Genomic DNA, 23,133 nt, shown 5'->3' with positions numbered 1-23,133 from the left:
TACAATCTCCTAAAAGTCAGCCTCATGCAGGTATTTTCCAGTGCTCTACCTCTCCACATGTAAATAACAGTCTTTTTTTCTGAAAAAGAATCGCTATAACCTCACCGATCTTCAGAATCCTCATGCTTTGGCCTTATTCACTGTGATCCCTCCTTTCATGACACTTAGCTGCTTTCACATTAACCAGAGACATTTTTCTTTTCTGTGCCACATATTTTACGTCTGCAGATCATTATGCTTACAGTAAAGGGAAGAAACAGGCATGAAATCCTCTCTAACGGTAATGCTGAAGTTCCAAAGTAACTTTTACACCTCTTCAGACCTGGCATTGTGCTCAGCTGTACACTTCTTCGCATCTGCCCTGAATAGCCAATAATCTCATTACCATGGATGCATATAAGTATATAAGTATTGCATCCTGTTTCCAACAGTGGCCAATCCAGGTCACAAATACCTGGCAAGATCCCAAAAAAGTACTAAACATTTTATGCTGCTTATCCCAGAAATAGTGGATTTTCCCCAAGCCCATTTAATAATGGTCTGTGGACTTTTCCTTTAGGAAGCCGTCCAAACCTTTTTAAAACTCTGCTAAGCTAACCACTTTTACCACATTCTCTGGCAATGAATTCCAGAGTTTAATTACACATTGAGTGAAGAAACATTTTCTCCGATTCGTTTTAAATGTACTACATTGTAGCTTCATCGCATGTAAATGCGCTGTTTGTGTGTTGGACTTGGCACATGGCACATGTTTAGCTCATGTGCAAAACTCATTTTTACATAGGGCGACCACAAAATTGTGTGCTGTAGCCAAGCTAACCGGTTCCCAAAGCCCAGTTCACTTTACTGCATCGACCCCTCAGTATGCTGTCTGCTTGGGGTTCTGGTAGAAGTGACTGGGCAGGGGGAGGTTTCAGATGCTCTGAGCATTAACCTCTCAGGTGAAGCATAAATCTGAGTGAGCAACAGGTCTTGTTGATAATTTAATTTCTGTTTTAACTGCCTCCTGAATCTTTTCATTTATTCCAGCTCTGCTGTTGTAAATTATTAAAGAATGCTTAACCATGTAACTTAAAGTTATAGGACTGTGTGACTGGGGTCTTTCCAAACCTGTGCTGGAGACCCCAGGGCCAGTTCGGTTTTCAGGATATCCACACTGAATATGCATGAGAAAAATCTGCATGCAGTGGAAACAATGCATATGGAAATGTATCTCATGCTTTTTCAGTGTGGATATCCTTAAAACCCGACTGGTCCTGGTGTCCCCAGGACAGGTTTGAGAAGCTCCCGGTTACATAGTTCTGTAGTAGCGCTATAGAAATGATTTATAGTAGTAGTAGTAACTGAGTATGTTGAAAGAAAGCCAAGGGGTTGAATGTTGCAACAAGAAGGAAGATGGTCATACCAGATGGACCTCCTTGTGGTCTTTATCTGCTGTCCTCTGGTGTGCTGTTCTTCCAGTGATCCAGCAACTCTCTCCATGTGTTAATTCTGTGATAAAGTATATTATCATCACTAAATGGATATTTTCTTTTCCTTTGATATCCACAGGTCAACCTTGTTAGGCAAAGTTCTACGTATCGACGTGGACAATAACAACCATGGGCCTCTTTATAGAATTCCTCCAGATAACCCGTTTGTTAGTAACCCCAAAGCTCGACCTGAAATCTATGCGTATGGGGTGAGGAACATGTGGCGATGCTCGTTTGATAGGGGTGACCCCTACACAAAGGAGGGGAGAGGACGTCTTTTCTGTGGAGATGTGGGACAGAATAAATTTGAAGAAGTCGACATTGTAGAGAGAGGAAAAAATTATGGCTGGAGGGCAAGGGAAGGATTCAGCTGTTATGATAAGAAACTTTGTGCCAATTCCTCTCTAGGTAATTACACATTGAACTGTAATTTAACTGAACTGTGCACTTGCTTGGTTCTGGTGTTACAATGTTTGCAGGAACTGCTTTCTCAGTGACGCCGACTGGCGTGTGACAGCCTGGAAGAGAACATTTCACCCTTTTAAGCTGCGCTCAGTAGTTCTGTAATAGCTATAGTGGAGCATCGCATCAGTGGTATAATCTCATTTTGATTGGTGGCTCAACAGAATATTATTGGAATGGTGCAATTGCATATTTAAAAAAAAAAATGGGAAATGAGTATTGTAACATGAATGGTATCTATGAATAGCATTACTAGAACTCTAATGGATTCACAACAGTGACCTCTGCAGTGCAGGAGGACCTAAGGAAGGAGTGGGGGCCCTTTGCAGCTGCTCCCATATCTTCAGAGGTGGATCCCCCCTGCTCTGGGCACCTTTTTCAATATTTTGCTTGGGAGGGGGGGGGGGGGGGGGCCTTCATATGAACTGCCACTGATTCACATTCTTGTAATATATAATTACTCTGTGTATTGGCCAGGGGCATAGTTACATGGGGCCACGGGGGCCCTGTAGATTTGGCCCTGGACCCCCCTGCCGATGACCCTCTTGACCCCCCCCCCCTGCCGTCTCTTACCTTTGCTGGCGGGGCACCCCAACCCCCGCCAGTAAAGGTAGGCGATGTCAGGGGAGGGCTGGCGGCAGGAGGGGCGGGGTTGAGAGGGTCGTTGGCAGGGGGGGGGGTCAAGGTGGTGGTGGTGGCAGCGGGGGAGGGGGTCGGCAATGGCTGGGGGGGCTAAAATGTACCCCCTTACCTCGTGCTCTGAACCCCCCTCCCGCCCCTGGTTTTGGCTATCGTCTCTAGTGTATGTTTATGAAACATGTTTTTTTCACTTCAGATGTATTATTTGATACCTCATTTTAACCCATGAACTGCCTGGCTCATGTACATAGATTTTGGATTGAATCTTTCCTGTTCTTGCAGTTGTGGCAGTGGCAGACTTATACGGTCTGTGCCAGAGCCGGTGGTGGGAGGCGGGACTGGTGGTTGGGAGGCGGGGATGGTGCTGGGCAGACTTATATGGTCTGTGCCAGAGCTGGTGGTTGGGAGGCGGGGTTCGTGGTTGGGAGGCGGGGATGGGGCTGGCCAGACTTGTACGGTCTGTGCACTTAAGAGGGCAATACAAATAAAAAAGTAGCACATATGAATTTATCTTCTTGGGCAGACTGGATGGACCGTGCAGGTCTTTTTCTGCCGTCATCTACTATGTTACTATGTATGTTACTATGTTACTATGTTTTAGAAGCTAACACTTAGCTGATCTATGCACATAAGTTGCAGGGTACATACAGAAGGGAAATTCTATAAATCGCGCTCAAAAATGGTGGCAGAAAAGATCAGCGCTAGCCCAATTCCATAAAGAGCTCATGTCCTTCCTAGAATTGGGCTTAATACCGGTTCCTGTGCCCAAGCTTTGGGCACCAGACTTACACCTGCTGAAACCACGTGCAAAATGCTGGCGCCCAAGTTGGACATGCTGAGCCAGTATTCTGTAACGTGCACAATTTTTTGGAACGCCCCGGAGATGCTCATGTCCGTCCCATGGCAACGCCCCTTTTGGATTACAACACTATGAGATTTGGGCGCCTAGTGTTAGAGAATAGCGTTCAGCCAGATGGGTATGCAGAACCTATGCATTGCCAATAAACGTCAATTATTGGTTGTTAGCAATCAGTTATTGATAGTTGATGGGTTTTTAAGCAATTAAGTTGTGTGTACATCTCGGCAGCATGCCTAAATTTAGGTTCCATATATAGAATCCGGTGGACAGTTGTGCTGTTGAACTGTACCACAGTTAACCCAAAGTCATAGTGCTATTAAGAACCATAGCAAAAAGGTGGCAACCTAGGAGAAGGAATTGCATTGGGCACAGGACATTAATCTGGGCATTTTTAAAAGTACTTTCTGCAAGTTGTGCCTTGCATTACCCATGGAAATGTGCCTGCCTGCCTTTTGCAGACCTGCCAAGTCTCCCACATTCGGGGAGAGTCACCCACTTTTGCAGGTCATCTCCTGCATTGCCGCAGAAGAACTGGGATCTCCTTCTGAGGAATTTCCCCTTCCATTGGCAGCCAGAGATGCCTGAATGAAATGTCATCTCCTGCTGGCAGGGGACCAGTCTAATGATAAGAGCTGTGGGACTAGTCCCCTGGCAGCAGGAGATGATATTTTACTAAGGCATCTCCTGCTGCCACTGGAAAGGGAGGCGACTTCTGGTGCCATAGCTGCAAATCGGGGTGGAGCTCTAGGTGGGGATGGGCGGAGCTGTGGGCGGGTTCTAAATCTCCAGCAGAAAAAGTAGGAGCCCTTGGCAGTGCTGTTTGTGTGTGAGTGAAAGTACAGGGCCGCCGAGAAGAGGGGGGCAAGATTCCCTGGGCCCAGCCTCCCAGCGGGGCTTGGTGCCAAGGTCTGTCTCTCTCCTGCTTCTGTGTGTCGGGACCCAGGTGATTGTGTTAACGTGATAATCCGGGTCCCATCACACAGGAGCAGCGAGAGTGACAGACCAAGGGAGAAGAAGCAGGAAGGTAAGGGGAGTGGGAGGCATCCCGAGTGGTGGGGCAGGGCTAGGGCAGTGGCCCTGCTCCGGGTCCAGCTCTGTCTGTTAGCAGCCCTGAAAGTACACACAAACGGACCGATATTCAGACTGCAGAAGTTAGACCGGCTAACTGCCGTGGTTGGCACTATGGGCTGGATTTAGTAAATATGGGTGGAAAAAGTTGTCACCCAGTGCTATTCTCTAAAGGGCATTGGGATGAGCGCTCTTTATAGAATAGTGTTAATCGCCGAATTCTTCACCCTACTTTAGGTGTGAGAACACCAACTGAAACCAGGTGTAAATCCTGGTGTACCAGTCAGGGGCGTAGCTATGGGGGCTTGGGCCCCCACAAATTTCGTCCGGGCCCCGGGTTTGGCTCACGGGGGTCCCCAACCCCGCCAGCCAAAGCCTTCTTCAGCGCCGATCTCCGGTGCAGCCGCGTTCGCTGCCGTGCTCTTCTTTCTTCTTGCTCCTCCTCTGCATGCTGATGCTCCTTTACGTGAAACTGAGAAGAAGCGTCAGCGTGTACAGGAGGAGCAAGAAGAAGGAAGAGCAGGGGGCAGGCAGCGAACGCGGCTGCGCCAGAGACTGGCACTGAAGAAGGCTTCGGCTGGCAGGGGTTGGGGACCCCCCCGCCAGCAAAGGTATTTGTTTGTGAGGGGAAGCGGCAAGGAGGCACAGCAGTAGGGGGGGCGAGGCGGGGGGGGGGCGGCACTCAAAATGTGCCCCCAACCTCGGGCTATGGCCCCCTCCCACCGTGAGGTCTGGCTACGCCCCTGGTACCAGTTGGACGTGGATCCGTGGTATTGTATAATACTGTGTGCAGTTTTCCAGAATGCCCTTGACCCACCCATGCCCCTCCCAAGGGAACACCCTCTTTGCATTTGCACATGGATGCACTTAGGCGCTATCCTGTAACTGGGCATGTAAGTGTATTTCCGCGCTGAGCTGCCGTTTCAGCGCCTTGCATCTGTTAGAACGCATTTCCATGCCAAACGTTGGGCTCGGAATTAGCACCTAACTGTAGGGGCCATTTATAGAATCCCCCAGTAAGTGTGTTCATTTGTATATGCTATTTTTATTTTTACACTCACCTGCATAAGTCATCCACCACAATGACAGTCCTCAGCAGGTGGCTGCAGACCTACAACCCAGGTATTAGCTGGACTGAGGAAGGGGAAGAGAGGGCAGGGTGAGGAAATGATGCGTGCAGATCAGATTTTCTAACCTGTGCACCTTCTTTACCAGGAAATTTCTTCAGGTGAAAGTCGGTGGGCACTGCGTACCCATAGGTGTAAATTTCCTTTTAAAAATAGCTATAGTCAAGCTATATGGATTGTTTGAAAATTTGACCTCTCCCCACCCCCAACAGCTCCTCACCTCACACACTTAAAATAGAATCTAGTTACATCACATGAGGCAAGCAATTCTGTCTTATTTTCCCTTACAACAGATGATGTCCTTCCGATTTTTGCTTATCCACACAAAATGGGGAAATCTGTTACAGGAGGGTATGTCTATCGAGGATGCGAGTCTCCAAATTTAAATGGACTGTACATATTTGGTGATTTTATGAGCGGGTAAGTAAAGTCCAAGACCAGCACTGAAACTTTCTCTTCTTTCACACATTCTTCCTCTGTGCCCCTGGCTAACCAGCCCTGGCTCTCCTGAGGTCCACATTGTCGATTCACATGCATGACTCACGTTATTGTTCTGCGTGACGAGTGAGCACCATGTCTCCTGTTTGCATGTGTGGGAGGAACAGAAAAACAGCAGGCTGGAATTAATGTCACATTTTATATTTTGTAAGAATAGTGTTTATGACAAGCAGTAGCAAAGCTATTTAAAGCAGAAAGCATGCAGAGCAGTGGAGCAGGAATAAACACTGCTTTTTAACACATCTATAATTAATAAATCCGATGCTCAGTTTCTTCCAGAACCAAGGGATAGCTGCTTATGCCCTGGCTGTGCTCCACAGCATCTGTGGACATGCAGTCCTCCCTTTCTTAGAGAAACCAGAAGCAGTGGGGTAAACCCACGGGCAACTCTTTTACCCCCAATCCTACCAGCTTCTCTGAGGCTCTCTGCACTGAAGACAGGACTCTTGACCATTGTTTGGCCTGGACCCAACACTCCTCCAAGTCATTCCCAGCTATAATGGAGGAATTTCTTCCTTATATTACCCACCCTCGTTCCTCATCTGAGCTACTTCAGTGGCAGAGCCAGAAGACAGTTTTTGGGTGGGGCCAATGGACAGGTTGGTTGGGCATGCATTTTCTCACTCTGCTCCCCCCACAAAACTTTTAAAATTAAATACCTTGGTTGACAAGGATCCCCAAGCCCCACCAGCCGAAGATGTCAGCAGCCCACTGAATTTGTGAAACCCATCAAACTATGGCAGCACCCCGTGCAGGGTGCTGGCATCAGCAACTTGGGGCACTGACTGTCATGAATTTTGATGGGGGAGGGGGTCGCAACTTTGGCAGGCTGCCAGTGTCTTCAGCTGGTGGGACTTGGGGATTCCTGCCGGCCACACTGATGGTATGCCACTGCTGGGTGGGTCTGAAGCAAAAGTGGATGGGCCCAGGCCCTCCCAGGCTTACCCATGGCTCTGCCCCTGGCTACTTCTGTGGCAGAGAGGTTGGGAAACTTCCCCACCTCCCTTTCCAGGGAGGAGAGACTCCAAATCCTCCTTTACTGTTGCTAGGTGATGTCCGGTACCAGAGGCCCTCATACCCCGATGATCAGAAGCCCTGCGCTGTTCTAAACTGTGCGCTAATAACACTCCTATGATCAGAACTAATAACATGCAAATTTAGGTAGGCTATTAGCTCTGATCACAGGGGAAAAGTGTGGGAGGATTGTGCCTGAGCTCAATCCTCATGCACTTGTTTGACAGATCTAGGCTGTCAAAAGCCCAGACCTGTGAAACACAGAAGACGGAGGTGCATTGGACCCCTGTCATCACTCAGCCCTGGTGGCTTGGTGTCCCCCCAAGCCCCCCCCCAGACAGCAACACGGGGGCTGGAGTTCTGATGGACCTCCAGTCCCTCGGACCCCACCCCTGACACAAGGGCCCAGTTGGTGGATATCCAGCCCCCCTAACCCCCCCCCCCCCAAATCCCTGGTGGCCCAGTGGAATGCTACCCCCACCCACCCTGGTGTCTAGCGGCCCCTGACTCCCCCTCCGTAGGCCCGTACCTCATCAATGAGCGGAGGAGGGAGTAGCACTTCCTCCTCCTTCCAGCACCACCTTCAAAATGGCGGTGCCTTGCCCTGCCCAGTGCATCCTGGGATGCGCTGGGCAGGGCTTCATACCTTATAAGGGAGTTTGCTTCTGATCATCAGGGCATCATGTATTTGCTACCTCCTATGGATGCTGCCTCTGCACTTCTGATCCCCTTTCCTACCTCCTGCAGATGCTGCCTCTGTACTGATGCCAAATTCGCAGAAGCAGAGTTCACCAGTATTCATGTTGCAGGCAGCCCTGATTAAGTAATACTGACTGAGGTTTGATGCAAAAGTCTTTTGCCCGTCACTTTTTATGTTCCCTGTTGCAGACGTTTAATGTCACTGGAGGAGAATCGTAAAACTGGTGAATGGGAATATAATGAGATTTGTATGGGAACTGGACAGACTTGCGTATTCCCCGGTCTCATCAATAACTATTACCAATACATTATCTCATTTGCTGAAGACGAGGCAGGTAATTGTGCTTAATATACTCCTACGCTACCCTGCAGGATTAAATTTAGGGATTGAATATGTGTTTAATGTTAGTGTGTTTCTTTTAATATATTTGCGTTTTGATTTTAATTATGGTTGTATTGTGTTTACCTAGAATATTAGATAGTGCAGATTATAAACAGTAAAATGAATACATTAATTAATTTGTTACTTCCTCTTACGCCTGATTGCTGTATTAATACGGTACTATGTAAGCCACATTGAGCCTGCAAATACGTGGGAAAATGTGGGATACAAATGTAACAAGTAAATAAATAAATAAATAAATACAGTGATTCTCTAACACACACTTTTATGCCCACAGCTGGGGGAAGTAAACCTGAAGCAGAAGAGAAGGGCAGATCTAAAGAAAATTCCAAAGAATTCTGATTATTGTGTTAGTTTTGAGTCTTATTTTTTCAGCTTTGGTTCTTAGGGAGTGATCGCCCTCTTTTTTGCCACTCCTTTGTTAAACATGGCAGTCTCAGATGCTTGTACTTAAGGCGGCTGTGATCTCTTGTCTGTTGAATAGTAAAGATGAGTGCTTTTCATTGGACAGACGTCAGAGTAACTCTACGACTGATGTAACTGCCTAGAGTTGAAGCACTATAAAAGGAACGTGCACGTGGTACTCGCAGCCCGTGGGAGAGACACTGTTCGCTCTGAATTTTGGCCAGGCTGCTAGGCAGCGGCTCACAACAGCCTTTTAGTTATGAGAGCGAGGCAAGCCGAGGCTGCTGGCTTCTGAATAGAAAAATCTCATGCCAAAATGCCCGATGTCTGCTTACCGATTTCCTGAAGCAAATGATAGGAGTGGGACTCTGAGTAAGAGGAATCTGTGATCCTTCCTTTGTTTCCCAGTAAAATCGACAAACTGAACCGCTATTAACAAGACTGGAGTTGCTGCAAACAGTAATTCTCATAGTCGCAGGTTGTGCATTTTAACAAGGAATCACGGGATCTGTGAAATGACCCCTTGGGACACTGCAGCTCTGTGACTTATCTTTCACAGTGCGTCTTCCTAGCTTGGTGTGAGGGACATTTAGAGAAAGGATGCAGAAGTCCTTGGAAGCTATAGCATAAAAAGTGTCAGTCTACACAAGGGGTTCTCAGCCAGGGGCACAAAAGTGTCTGGTTTTCAGGAGATCCATAGCAACAATTCATTGGAAATATTTGCATTCATGTGGTCGAAGCCTGAAGCAGGCTAGCACTGCATAGCCTGGTTCACCCGGGAACCAGGGACTGTTTGTGACCCTTGAAAAACAGAATTAAGAGCCTGTCCCCACACTACGATATAAATCTATGTGCTTGCTTTTCTTGCTGTCCAGCAGAAATAAGAGTATGAATTATTTATTACATTTGTACCCCGCGCTTTCCCACACATGGCAGGCTCAATGCGGCTTACATAGTAACAATATGAAGAATTACAAAGTCGTAAAAAAGAATATACAATTTGTAGTAAACGCAATATTAATGGGGTTAATGGATAAGTAAATTGAACATAGGAGGAATTTGGTGCAGAAGGAAATGAGCGTTGTTAGGAGGTAGGCGTAGGAAGATGGAGAGGAATGGATATGGGATAGCAATAAGGATAATGGGAAACATGGTCAATGTATAACAATCGTCGATAAGAATCATGTGGGAAGGCTTAGTTAGGTTGAATCGTTCTGTATTTTATGAGCTGTTACATTTTGATAACTGAATCTAGGAGTGAAGAAGTGTATTATTGTGATTTGCTTATGATTATGTCTGTCCTCTTCTGTTTTCAATCTTATTATGTATATTTGTATGGAAACTACCTAGGTTACAGGTGATATATACATTTAAAAATAAATAAATAACGAAATGAATCAACTGTAAGCAGCGGCGGACAGAGTGGTCTGGGCCCCCCGCCTGGCCACTGCCCGATGCCCCCCTATCACCGCAGCCCCCCATCCCAGTTCTTTCCTACCTGCTGCGCTGCTGATATTCCCCTGCCCGCAGATGCAAATTTCAAAACCTGGCATATTTCAATCACTATACTAGTATAAGTTAACAAATACACATAAAACAAAAAAAAATGGAAAATATGATGATACCAATTTATTGGATCAAATATATTTTCCAGTTAGCTTTCAGAAGCCAAAACCTCTTTCCTCAGGTCAGGACAGTATACTGCTATTACGGTATTCTGTTCTGACAAATGAAAGGAGGGTTGGGTCTCCAAACATTAGCAAAAATATATTAAAATTAGTCCAATAAAGATATCTTATTTTGGTCTGAAAATGAGAATATATATGTGTGTGTGTGTTAGTGTCCTGCAGGATGGCATGCTTCATCCCCTGGCACTGGCTGAGGAGAAATGTGCACATGCCTGTCAGCAGGAAAACACCGAGATGCCATTCAGATATTTTATGGCCCCTGTTCTTTTTGTTTTCTTTTCTAAGGAGAACTTTACTTCATGTCTACTGGGATTGCAACTGCAACCTCTCCTACTGGTGTGGTTTATAAAATTGTGGACCCCTCACGGTAAGACTTGATTGCCAGTTTTGAGATTTAACGTTCTCATTATTTATTTAATTTATTGGGATTTATTAACGGCGTTTATGAAGAGATTCACCCAAGGCTGTGTACAGCAGGTCCAGTTTAGCATAAAACTTACAATTTTGTTAACAGCACAACAATAGTAAAATAACCAAGAATAAACATAAATACAATAAATGAGGTGAACTTGAAAACAGTAAATTGAAACCTAATAATAGAACTACTACTAATACTTGACATTTCTAAAGCGCTACTAGGGTTACGCAGCGCTGTACAATTTAACATAGAAGGACAGTCCCTGCTCAAAGGAGCTTACAATCTAAAGGACAAATGTACAGTCAGTCAAATTGGGGCAGTCAAGATTTCCTGAAAGGTAAAAAGGTTAGGTGCCGAAAGCAACATTGAAGAGGTGGGCTTTGAGCTAGGATTTGAAGATGGGTAGGGAGGGGGCTTGGCGTAAGGGCTCAGGAAGTTGATTCCAAGCTTAGGGTGAGGCAAGGCAGAATGAGCGGAGCCTGTGAAACAGTATTTTTAGATTTAGATTTTTGCTCACACCTTTTTCAGTAGTAGCTCAAAGTGAGTTACATTCAGGTACACAGAGCTCACAATCTGTTTGTACCTGAGGCAATGGAGGGTTAAGTGATTTGCCCAAGATCACAAGGCGCAGCAGCGAGATTTGAACCAGCCACCTCTGGATTGCAAGACTGGTGCTCTAACCACTAGGCCACTCCTTAAAATATACACATTTAACAGCAATGGAATTCAAATACCAGAGATACCATACAGTGTTAGCATAATACTAATGATACACCTAATAAGCATGCATTAGAGCATTCAACTAACATAGATATGATGCTAAAGACTTTCTACAATACGGCTTACCATATAGCTGAGGGACCAAGAGCAGATATATGATGGGAACAAGATGCGTGGTACAGTTGACCTAATGGTAGGGATGCCAACTGGTTACAAGGACAATTGCATATTTTACAGAACTGCATGTTTAAGTGTAGCTAATGATGAAACTGTGCAAAAAGCTACCATTTTTAGACATTTGGACATGGTGAAATATACCAGAGAGGTAAGCAGATTGTTCCCCCTCCACCCAAATGAACAGATGAAAGAGCAACTGCTCATCCCTGGAAACGGGCTCTGACAAATAGATCTACTTTTTGGAATCTTCCTGGGATCTGTCCACTCATATGGCCACTGTCGGAGAAAAGATGCTGGGCTCAATGGACCTTGTTCTGACCCAGCCTGGCTTTTCTGATGTTCTTATGAACCTCAGGTCCAAATAGGCACTTACTTTGCCCCTGTCACAGTGGCGTTCCTAGGGGCGCTGACACCCGGGGCGGATCACCGATGCGCCCCGCCCCCCCGGGTGCAGCGCCCCCCCCCCCCGGCGAAATAACCCCCCGGGTGCAGCGATTTTCTTTCATAAAATGCCCCCAAATTCTATTAATGGCACCTTAAGTAGTGCATGATAATTTGGCTGCATGGCCAAGCTGCGCACACAACATAATTGATTAACAAGCCAATCAGCACCGATCATTGGTATTTAACAACCAATTTGCGCACTAATTGGCTTTAATTAGAATTAGGCGCACAACTTTCTAGTCATATTCTATAACTTGATGCGCGTACATTCTAATGTGTTCAGCTGAAAAGGGGGCGTGGCCACGAGTGTGGAATGGGTGGGTTGTGGGCGTTTCAAAAACGATGCGCACTATTATGGAATACCCCTGATCTGCGCCTAAATCTAATATAATAATTTGCACCTCCAACCTTCTGAAGCTGACTCCGTGGCAGTGAAGCCGTGTAGTGTTTGTAGGGTTCGTAATCGCACTCCCGATCACTGCACCTCCCTCGAGGGAACTCTGTATAGTTGCCAGGGAAAGAAACGCGACGTCAGAAGGAGAAGGGACCAACCCACAGGCAATCGCACTCGCTCTCACTGCCCCGCCCTCAGAGGGAAGGGAAGGCTGCATAGTAACGCCACGACCAGAGAACAGAGGACCACGGTGGCGGGAAGCACACAAACCGCCTGACAGGACTCTCACTTTCAAGAAAGTTGAACTCCAAGGTACGGACAGTGCACTACAAATGCTGGCCCCTACCACGACCAAATGCCTTGGATTGGGCCAGGTTTGAGATGGCCGGCATCGGTTTCCATTATCGGCGAAAACCGATGTCGGCCATCTCAAAACCGGCCATCTCTGACATTTGGCCGGCCCCAACTGTATTTTAGAAACGAAAGATGGCTGACCATCTTTTTCGATAATACGGTTCGGGACCGCTCTTTGCGGTGTCGGCCATATAGATGGCCGACGCCGGTCGATTATGCCCCTCCACGTGTATCTCTCTCTTCCACTCTCTGAAAATGAACTCCAAGGTACAGACATCAAAGGAAGAGGCAAGTGGAGAGAACGGAAGGGGAGAAGAATCTTCCCTTAAAAACATTAATGGCAGAAGGTCATTACCTTGCTATCGCCCGTTTCATTTCAATGAGAAACGGCCTTTTTTTACTAGTATATTATAAACTATGCCTAACTTTTGGCATAGTTTATAGAATCGCACTAAGCGCGTGGTTTTTCAGCATCGATTTTTAAGGTGCCATATATAGAATTTGGTCCAAGATATCTAGCAGCATTCCCAACCTTCCACATTAGAAAAAGTAAAACTATGCTAATGATGCACCCACAACCCCGCCCCTTCCAAACAGTCCACGGCTCTTGTACATAGCGGTTTTCTTAACTCATGATTTACACACGTAGACTATTTATACATGTAAATGCTACTCAGGCCTTGTAGACCAGTGTTTCCCAAGTCCACTCCTGGAGTACCCCCTTGCCAGTCAGGTTTTCAGGATATCCACAATGAATATTCATGAACTATACACTGTCTCCATTATTTGCAAATCTCTTTCATGCATATTCATTGTGGATATCCTGAAAACCTGCCTGGCAAGGAGGTACTCCAGGACCAGACTTGGGAAACACTGTTCTAGACTAACCTGTAGTTTCTGTTGCTATGACCTTCCCTGGGAAATGAGCAGAAATGAGCTTGTGTGTTTGCAAGAAAGCTGGCTGCGTTTGAACAGAGAATTAATGTTGCCACCTATTTTCTTGCGTTTGTAGGAGGGCACCGCCAGGAAGATGTCACTTTGAGCCTCTGCCAGTTAGAGTGAAAAGTAAAGCCATTGACTTTGTGCCAAAGGAAAGTGAGTTCTCGTCATCTGGAAACATCCATAAATATGTATACAAAACTAATGTATGTTCTTGTGATCAGTAATAAGGGTTCCTGGAGTAGAGGGAACACAAAATGCAGTTTTGGGGTCCTTTTACTAAGCCGCGTAAGCGTCCATGAACGCCCAACACGCTCCAAAATGGAGTTACCGCCCCACTACCGCTTGGCTCTTGAGGTAGTTTCATTTTTGGCATGCGTCCGCTACGCGTGTCTGAAAAATATTTTTTATTTTCTGACGCGCGCAGGTCATTACCGCCCAAATTCTTTCCCGCTAGATCTATGGCTGGCGGTAAGATCTCAGACCCAAAATGGACACGCAGCAGTTTTGATTTTGCCGTACGTCCATTTTCGGGGGGGGGGGGGGGGCTTTTTTACAGGTGCGCTGAGAATTGATTTTACGCGGGCCCAACACCTGTGCCTATGCTACCGCAGCCCATTTTTTCAGTGCACCTTTGTTAAAGGACCCCTTTGTGATTAGTGAACTACAGGACAGTACTGCTCAAGCCTTTTTTTTTTTAGCTAGCAAATATCCCCACACTTCAAAAAAATTTGCATATGTGTCCCTAGTAGGAGAAGTGAATTTAGTGCTACACAAAGAATGGTATGCCAATTTTTTTTACCTTAGTTTTGAGAAGGAAAGGGGGTAAATGGTGGGGGGGGGGGAGCAGTGACAGGAAAAGAGGATGAGAGGGGTCAGGAGGATGCCACAAAAACAGGGACTCGGCAGTGCTAAGGTAATATTTCCTGCTCCTCACAAAACCCCATTAGTGGTTGCGTTGCTGGGAGAAGGTGGGAGGCCCCAAGCTCCTTACAAAACAAAGGTTCAGTGGGCCCAACAAAACTTCTCCCCCCACTCCCGTCCGAAACAGGAGTTTGACAGCCCCAGCAAGACATCTCTTACCCACTTCCAAAAACAGCCTCAACACATCTCCTAACTCCCTCAAAAACACCAATTTACCCCTCACCCTCAGTCCATTTCATCAGGGCATACTGTGATGAGCAGCTTCACCCCACTCTCCTCCTGCCCCCTGAACTGGGCTCATCAGCTCATCCTTCTCTCCCATACCCTCTTGTCCCCTCGTTCCTCCTCCCTACTCTTTAGCACCAAGAAATGCAATCCAAGACCAACAAAACGTGGCAGAAAAATATAGAAGTATTTTCCTTTTTTCTGGGTTTCACAGGCTTGATTAAACAGAATTTTCAAGCACACCTGGCTAAGTTGTCTATACATGTAACATCTTATGAACTCCAGAAGGAAACTCATTTTGGCATGATGCAAGTACTACAGTGAGCATTAGCAATAAATTTGAGGAACTGGGATCCTACTCCACATACCCTGGCTTAGGAGTAAGGTTCATTCTGTTTGGTATGCGCAAAACTAACCCATTTGGATACATTAGCCCAGAGAGACATCAATATCCCCACCATTACTTCTTCTCCTTTCTGTGTCCAGCAGTTCCCTCCACTTCTCCCTTCTAGCCCGTACCAGTGGCGTAGCCACAGGTGGGCCTGGGTGGGCCAGGGCCCACCTACCCTGTTTCCCCGAAAGTAAGACATCCCCCGAAAATAAGACCTAGTAGAGGTTTTCCTGAATTGGTAGATATAAGGCCTCCCCCGAAAGTAAGACCTAGCAAATTTTTGTTTGAAAGCAGGGCCGCCGAGAGCCGGACAAGGCCGCACCGGGCCGCCCCCCCACCCGAGGTCGCTGGGGCCCCCCACCCACCCTCTGTCGCTCCCGGAACTAACCTTAAACGCCTCCTTTCACCTTCGCAGCAAGCAGCAGCAGGGCAGGCCTCTCCTTCCTTCCGTGCCCCGCCCTCACGGACGTTACGTCAGGCAAGGGCGGGACACGGAAGGAAGGAGTGGCCTGCCCTGCTGCTGCTTGCTGCGAAGGTGAAAGGAGGCGTTTAAGGTTAGTTCTGGGAGCGACGGAGGGCGGGCGGGCCAACCCCGATGTTTCCCCGAAAAATAAGACAGCCCCTGAAAATAAGACCTAGCGCATTTTTGGGGGCAAAAATTAATATAAGACAGTGTCTTATTTTCGGGGAAACACGGTACTTAGGGCTTAGGCCCACCCAACAATAGCACAAGTTTAGTGGTAGCTGGTGGAGATCCCAAGCTCCGCCAGCTAACGCTACTCTCAGTGATACCGGAACCTGCGCATGCTCAGTTTTCAGCGCATGCCTTTTCAGACTGCCAAGGTGGAAAGAAGCGTTTTCCTACCAGCTTAGATATTTTTTTGGTGGTGGGGGGAGAACATTTGGTGCCCACCCCCACTTCTTGCCTAGGCCCACCCACATTCTGTTGTCTGGCTATGCCCCTGGCCCGTACTCTTCTCCTGTCATCCCCTCCCCCACCAAAAAACAATCTTGCAACAGTGTTCCCTGTCTATTCTTCACTCCTTCTCCTCAACCTATCCATTCCAGTACCCAGCATCAGGGGCCCTAATGCTTTGTTCTCCATGCTTGTCATTGTTGGGGTTGTACCTGCTGCATAACACAGGTTAAATTTTCCCATAGAAATGATTTACTGTGTGCAGTTCTGGTCACCGCATCTCAAAAAAGATATAGTGGAATTAGAAAAGGTACAGAGAAGGGCAAATGATAAAGGAGATGGGACGACTTCTTTATGAAGAAAAGCTAAAGCTGCTAGGGTTCTTCAGCTTGGAGAAAATACGGTTGAGGGGAGATATGACAGAAGGCTATAAAATAATGAGTGGTGTGGAACAGGTAGATGTGAATTTCTTGTTTACTTTTCCCAAAAATACTAGGACTAGGGGGCACGCAAAGAAGTTACTAAGTAGCATATTTAAAATGAATTGGAGACAATGTTTTTTTTCACTCAACGAGTAATTAAACTCTGGAATTCGTTGCCAGAGAATGTGGTAAAAGCAGTTAGCTTAGCAGGGTTTAGAAAATGTTTGGATAATTTCCTAAAAGAAAAGTCCATAAGCCAGTTGTGCCAGAGGGAAAGCTCAGAGCTGGCAAGCAAGGGGAGTGAGTTGTTGCTCACTGCTGGTGAAGACCTAAAGGATGTAAAGTTATCGGGGGGGGGGGGGGGGGGTTGGGGAGTAAAATTAGGTGATTCCCCCCTCCCCCAGTTGCCTGAGGTGGTGAGGGAGAGATGCAGGAGGGCAGGGGGCTGTGTTGTGCCTGCCCACTTTGGGCTCAAGCCCACCCAAAATTGGGTGTCTGGCTATGCCCCTGCCACAGAGGCTGCCCTGTTGTTGAAAAGCAATAATGAAACAGGGAATCTCTCTCGGGAATGAGAATTTTAGTACTGTTGATACTTCAGTTAGACTGTATGAGCTTCTCCTGACAGAAATTGCATGGATTCCTATAAGCTTCCAAGTACACTGTACTGATGAAGAGTGATAATGTGATTTCAGATGTGTCTTTTTTTTTTTTTCTTAAATTGAGAGTTCCTCTGTTTTGAAGTGGAGTTTTTTTTTTTTTAATGACCTATGATTATACATTTCCAACTCTTTATGCATTGTGGCTGAGGTTGTAAAATTATTGACTTAAGGTTTTTTTTTTTTCTTTCTTTTTTTTAATGACGGTACGAAAATGGTTTTGTGAGTAAAATAAAGGTTCTCTTGCGGATTGTGTTTTTTGGGTTTTGAGTTGATATTTTTGATTTTCTTTTATTTTTTCTGCTCAAGTTCTCCTAAGAATTGGTTGTGTGACATAATCTGGTCCTTATTTTACATCCTCATCCCCATCATATTGCTACCGTCTCCTCACCATCCCTGTGGATTTCCTGTTGTCCTTGTCCCTACGCACACCTCTAGATAGACTAAAGAAAATCAAAAATAGTTGAAGATTTAGGGGTCTTTTTTACTAAGCTGTGGTAACAGATTTAGCATGAGCTAAATGCCATACAACCCTTTATATTCCTATGGGCTGGATGACATATAGTTCACCTTAGGAAAAGGACCCCTTAGATTTCAGAAAGAGGCAGTTTAGCAGATGGACTGAGAGACTAGGATTCCTTTTTGATGAAGATCAAGGACAAAAGTACAAAAACAGGATCAGTTAAGTGACTGGGCATAGCAATTCTGAGTGGGGAGGGGTGGTGTAAGCCACAGTGGACAGGAAAAATGTGAGGCATAAGCAATACTAAAAACAGGAGTGCAAAAGTAAGCATCTACCTGTGCTAATAGTCACAGACAAAGCCAGGTAAAGGAGTCAGCCAGGAGAGGCCCCAAGGAGCACCACTCCTTGTGTGAGCTCCTTCGGCACATGCCTAGGTGGCACATGAAGTCACCTTTGTGTGCCAGTGAAGCGGCCTAGGGAAATGTAGGATCTAGAAAACAGTGGCACACTTTGGGGGGGGGGGGGGGCAGTGTTCCAAGTTGCACCTATAACACAGAAACACAGCAGCATTAAGCACAGGCGACAGGTGAGAGTGCAGGATATCTTGGGGGAGGGTGTCTGCTGGGGAATAGGGGTTAGGGGTATCTTGGGGGTCTTGGCTGGGAGGAGGGGGACCCTGGACCTTAAGCCTCATTGAAAGCACTGGTCCCCTTTAAGAGAGGCTCCCTGAGAACATCAGGCTAATACATGGCTAATACGAGAGTCCAGTGCTCTCGTTACTTCTCTACTGTGTATGTCACTAACCTGCGGTACTGAGTTACCACTGGTTAGTAACTCTCACGCCCCCTGCAACCAGTCACAGAATCTATGGCAAGGCAGAATTGGTGTGTAGAGCCTGAGCTCTTTCATTCAAATTTGGGGACCATGGGTCGCAGACAATGGAAAAGGTGCTGGTACTGAGTACCCACAAGTACCCCCTCAAAAAAAGCCCTGCTATATGATATAGCAGTGATTTTGAATTCAAGATGCATTTCTTTTGTCTTTAATTAAGGAGGGAAGTTATCAACGTGGGCTCCCATTAAGACATGTTATTTTACTGTTAAATCCAGTTATTAGTAACTAGGTCTCATTCCGCCCGTTATTCAAAGCCATTTAAATGACCTAGAGAGGCTCTTTGCAGTTTAAATGGCTTGCCCTGGACTATCCACGGATATTTGGCGGCACTTAACTGGTTAGTGCTGCTGAACATCCCCTACCTGGTTAGGTTAGGGGTGGGCTGGGGACAAGGCATTGGCGGAGCTCAAACTTGGCTGGTTAGTGGTGATTTTCAGCACAATATTCGGCCAAGTAACTGCATAAAGTTAGGACAATAAAAAGGCTGTCCTAATTTTATGCGGTGAATCTAACTGGGCAGCGGTCTGAATATCGGCCAGTGCCGGTTAACTTCAAGATGACCGCTGCAGGGACGTAGCTACGGGTGGGCGTGGACAGGCCCAGGCCCACCCACTTTTGCTCTAGGCCCGCCCCAACCCAACAACGTCGCTGCCGTGAGTGTTGCCTGCCTGAAATTCTTCTCCCCGCTGCTGCCTCGGTCCCTGCAGTATTCTTTTTTTTCGCCCGTGACCAGCAGCGCTACGATTCACAGAGGCCGCTCCGCTCCCCACTGCAGCGTCCATTCGGCCCTCCGAAAACAGGAAGTGCATCAGAGAGGGCCGGATGGACGCTGCAGGGGGGAGCGGAGCGGCCTCTGTGAATCATAGCGCTGCTGGCGACGGGCGGAAAAAAAGAATGCTGCAGGGACCGATGCAGCAGCGGGGAGAAGAATTTCAGGCAGAAGTTCTGCGAGAGTTGCTGCACAGGGGGGTAAGGAGTGAGGGAGAAAGTTGGACATGGGATGGGAGGGAGAGATGCAGAAGAAGAAAGAGGGAGAGAGAGAGAGAGAGAAAAAATGTTGGACATAGAAGTAGGAGAGAGGGTGACATGTGGGAGTAGGACAGGGGCAGAAAAAAATGTTGTGCCCATCCAATTTGGGCTCAGGCCCACCCAAAATTGGCTGTCTGGCTACGCCACTGGACCGCTGGAACCAGATATTGAATGCCGGGAGCTGCACATGCCCTGGCATTGAATGTCCAGAGTCAGTTCAGTGGCTTAAACGCTGCTTAACGCCGTCGGCTGAATATCAAGCAGTTTGCATAAAATGCTAAAATAGCACAAGTTAGTGGTATAACAACACATCTTAATGGTAGCTCACATTGATAACTACGTCCCTTAAGCGTTTGAACATCACTTGTGAAGCACCCGGAGGATTGGAGCAAGCTGGTCACGTGTAAGCCTTACCACAACATAAATACATGCAGGGCCAGTGTTAGAGGGATGCAGCTGGTCCTGCCTGAAGCCTTTAGGCCAGGAGTTCTTAAACTTTTATTTTTGTTCCTGCACTTCTCTAACTGATCAATTAAACTTTTGCACTCCTTTCCTAAACCACAGGCCCACTAGGAGACTACTGACAGCTACTTATGTCAATAGCCACTAATAGTGCTATATATATATATACTTTATTTCCATTTTGCTCACACCTTTTTCAGTAGTAGCTCAAGGTGAGTTACATTCAGATACACTGAATATTTCTCGGTCCCAGGAGGGCTCACAATCTTGGTTTGTATCTGAGGCAATGGAGGGTTAAGTGACTTGCCCAAGATCACAAGGAACAGCAGTGGGATTTGAACCAGCCACCTCTGGATTGCAAGACCTGTGCTCTAACCACTAGGCCACTCCTCCTGTTCTGTTAACATGTCACTAAAATTACATTAGTACACAGTAATCCTACCAATAACTGTCCTAATAACTGCCTTCACTCTTATCTAGAAAGATTCAGTAGGTTGTCTCAGATGTCAAGACCCTTCTCGCACCCAATTTGACCCCTTTCCTTACCTCTGGTTAAGAACCTCTCTGCCTTAGGCTTTGATGCCCCCTTCTGAAATTCCTGCTCTGGGCCTCATGTCTAGCACTGACCCTGTACAAGAGACAGTTAATTTCTAAGCTCTAAAGAATAGCAAACAGATTTCTGCAGGTTTCTAAAACTGCTTAGTCTGATAATGCAATGCTGGGATATATTTACCAGTGAAGGGAATTTTTTTTAGAACTGTGGATGCCACAGTTGTTAAAAGGAATGCTACGAGTAAAAACTATTTTTAGAAAATGTAACTGTTAAAGAGAACCACGAGCCTCGTTCAGATTAAGCTGTGATTGTTTCTTTACATGCGGGTTTTGATCAGCTATTTTTGCTTTATCTTCCCAGAGCTAATAGGGCCAACTACACCCCCTAAAGTGAAACCAACCCCGAAAGTCAGACCTACAGTACAGCCTCCCCAGAGCACTACACCTGATTGGCTGGCTCTGCTCCTGCAACTTCTAAGAAATGAAGAGAGAAGGCAAGGGGTCTCTCCGGCCAGCAGGCCAAGCACAAAACCTCCAAAGCCCAGGAAAGAGGGAAAAAATGGAGAGAGGAGGAGACAGGGAAAGAAAAACAGATCCAGAGGGGGTTCGGCCGGCAGGACTAGCTCTTCGGAACCTCGGAATGGCGCAGTACGGTTGATCGACCCTCGAGGCAGAACTGACCGGGGAAGGGTTGAAGTTTTTATTAATGGAGTGTGGGGCACTGTGTGCGATGACTTGTGGAACACAAAGGCGGCAGCCGTGGTGTGTCGCCAGCTAGGGTTTCCCTTTGTGACCCGGGCAAGTACACAAGCTGAGTTCGGGGAAGGCCATCCCCTACAGATCCTGCTTGACGATGTTCAGTGTACTGGAAAGGAGAAGAACTTACTGGAGTGTAAACATGCTAACCTGGGTCAACATAATTGCTCTCATCAGGAAGATGCAGGTGTTGTATGTGGTCATTCAGAAGGTGAAAACTAGCAACAATTAACCGATGGAAACAGAGACTTACATAGGTAGCTTGGACAAAAGTTGAGTTTACTGATCTTGTGTTTGACTCTTAGCCAACATTAGCCAATGTCTAAAACAGTGCAGGCCCCAGAGAGTCATAAACCCTGCTCTAGATGTGTCTTTTAACACATTTTGTGCCTTTTGCCTTCTAGACCTGCCGCCTTTGATATGGAAATGTTTGGTAACCGACAGTGTATGTGTACTGAGAAGGGATGATTAGGGAAACAAAGTACCCTAATAATAATCCTGGCTTATGATTTGAGCCTTCTGGTGCACATGCTCCATCCTGGCATGTATCTTTATGAATTCAAAAACTTGTCTTCCGAAATGAAGTAGAACCGTGCACGAAAGCAAAAGAATTTTGCAGAAATAGCACTTGCATTATGGTTACGCATTGGGCGTATGAGAAGATTGGGGCTCTGCCAACCATGAATAAGGGAAGGAAGAACGGTTTTAATGGTGACTTTGAAGAAAATGCAACAAATTACCTTCCTTTAGAGCTGGGTCCTCAACCCAGTCCTCAGGGCGTATCCAGCCAGTCTGGCAGTGGCGTTCCGTGCTTGGCTGACACCCGGGGCAGATCGTCGCTGCGCGCACCCCCCTCCCCCCCCCGGGTGCAGTGCAATACGGCACCCCCCCTGGCATCGGCACCCCCCCTGGTGTGGACCCTAACCCCCCCCCACCCGTTGACACCCGGGGCGGACCGCCCCCACCGCCCTGCCCTTGCTACGCCACTGCAGTCTGGTTTCCTAGGTATCTACAATGAATATGCATGAGATAGGTTTGCTTACAATGGAGGCAGAGCATGCAAATTTATCTCATGCCTATTCGTTGTGGATATCCTGAAAACCTGACCAGCTGGGTATGTCCTGAGGACTGGGTTGAGAACCATTGTGATAAAGGATAGTGGAGCTGGCATGAAATCATAAGTAAACCTGCCAAATTGGAAATTGTTCCTGAAGAAACCACACTGAATTTTGGGGTTAGAGCAGGATCTTTACTTCAGCTTGAGGAACAGAACAGACAGAGCCCCTCCAGCAGAGAGCCTCCATGCAGTTGGACCCCCCCCGGATCAAAAATATTCAACTGATCTGGGGAAGTGTCCTTCTGGTCTGGCTGCCATTTTGAAAAATGGCAGTTGACCCCCTAGTGCTGCATCTCAAAACTCCGCTAGGGGTCATGTGCTGCCATTTTCCAAGATGGATACGTCCTCAGGCCAGGTAAGTATTATTGGTTGGGGGGGGGGGGGGAATCCAGCTGTATGGAGGCCAGGGTCACCGAGAGGGGGGCCAGGGGGGACAAAATTCCCTGGGCCTGGGCCTCCAAGGGGGGCCCGGCGCTGCAGTCCCACCCGCCCTCTGTCGTCGACCGTCTGCCACTGGGCCGGGCCTCCTATATTGAAATCACATCA

The 23,133-nt window shown here is 47.0% G+C and overlaps 1 protein-coding gene across 2 annotated transcripts in view; it reads left to right on the top strand.

Annotated features, from left to right (window-relative positions):
- Positions 1–22,267, top strand: part of LOC115477049 (HHIP-like protein 1) — a 47,208-nt gene extending 24,941 nt beyond the window's left edge. Inside the window, exons 4-9 of one of the 2 annotated variants that reach the window (XM_030213662.1) lie at positions 1,552–1,880; positions 5,921–6,047; positions 8,028–8,173; positions 10,620–10,701; positions 13,854–13,936; positions 21,076–22,267. In XM_030213662.1, the coding sequence (XP_030069522.1) occupies positions 1,552–1,880; positions 5,921–6,047; positions 8,028–8,173; positions 10,620–10,701; positions 13,854–13,936; positions 21,076–21,692 (1,384 nt within the window). In that variant the 3' untranslated portion in view covers positions 21,693–22,267. The remainder of the gene's footprint in view (positions 1–1,551; positions 1,881–5,920; positions 6,048–8,027; positions 8,174–10,619; positions 10,702–13,853; positions 13,937–21,075) is intronic. The other variant, XM_030213663.1, reaches the window with a different exon arrangement.
- The last annotated feature ends 866 nt before the right edge of the window (positions 22,268–23,133 follow it).

The sequence above is a fragment of the Microcaecilia unicolor genome, chromosome 9 (assembly GCF_901765095.1).
Source record: "Microcaecilia unicolor chromosome 9, aMicUni1.1, whole genome shotgun sequence".
NCBI lineage: Eukaryota > Metazoa > Chordata > Amphibia > Gymnophiona > Siphonopidae > Microcaecilia > Microcaecilia unicolor.
This window is presented reverse-complemented; position numbering and strand designations above follow the sequence as displayed.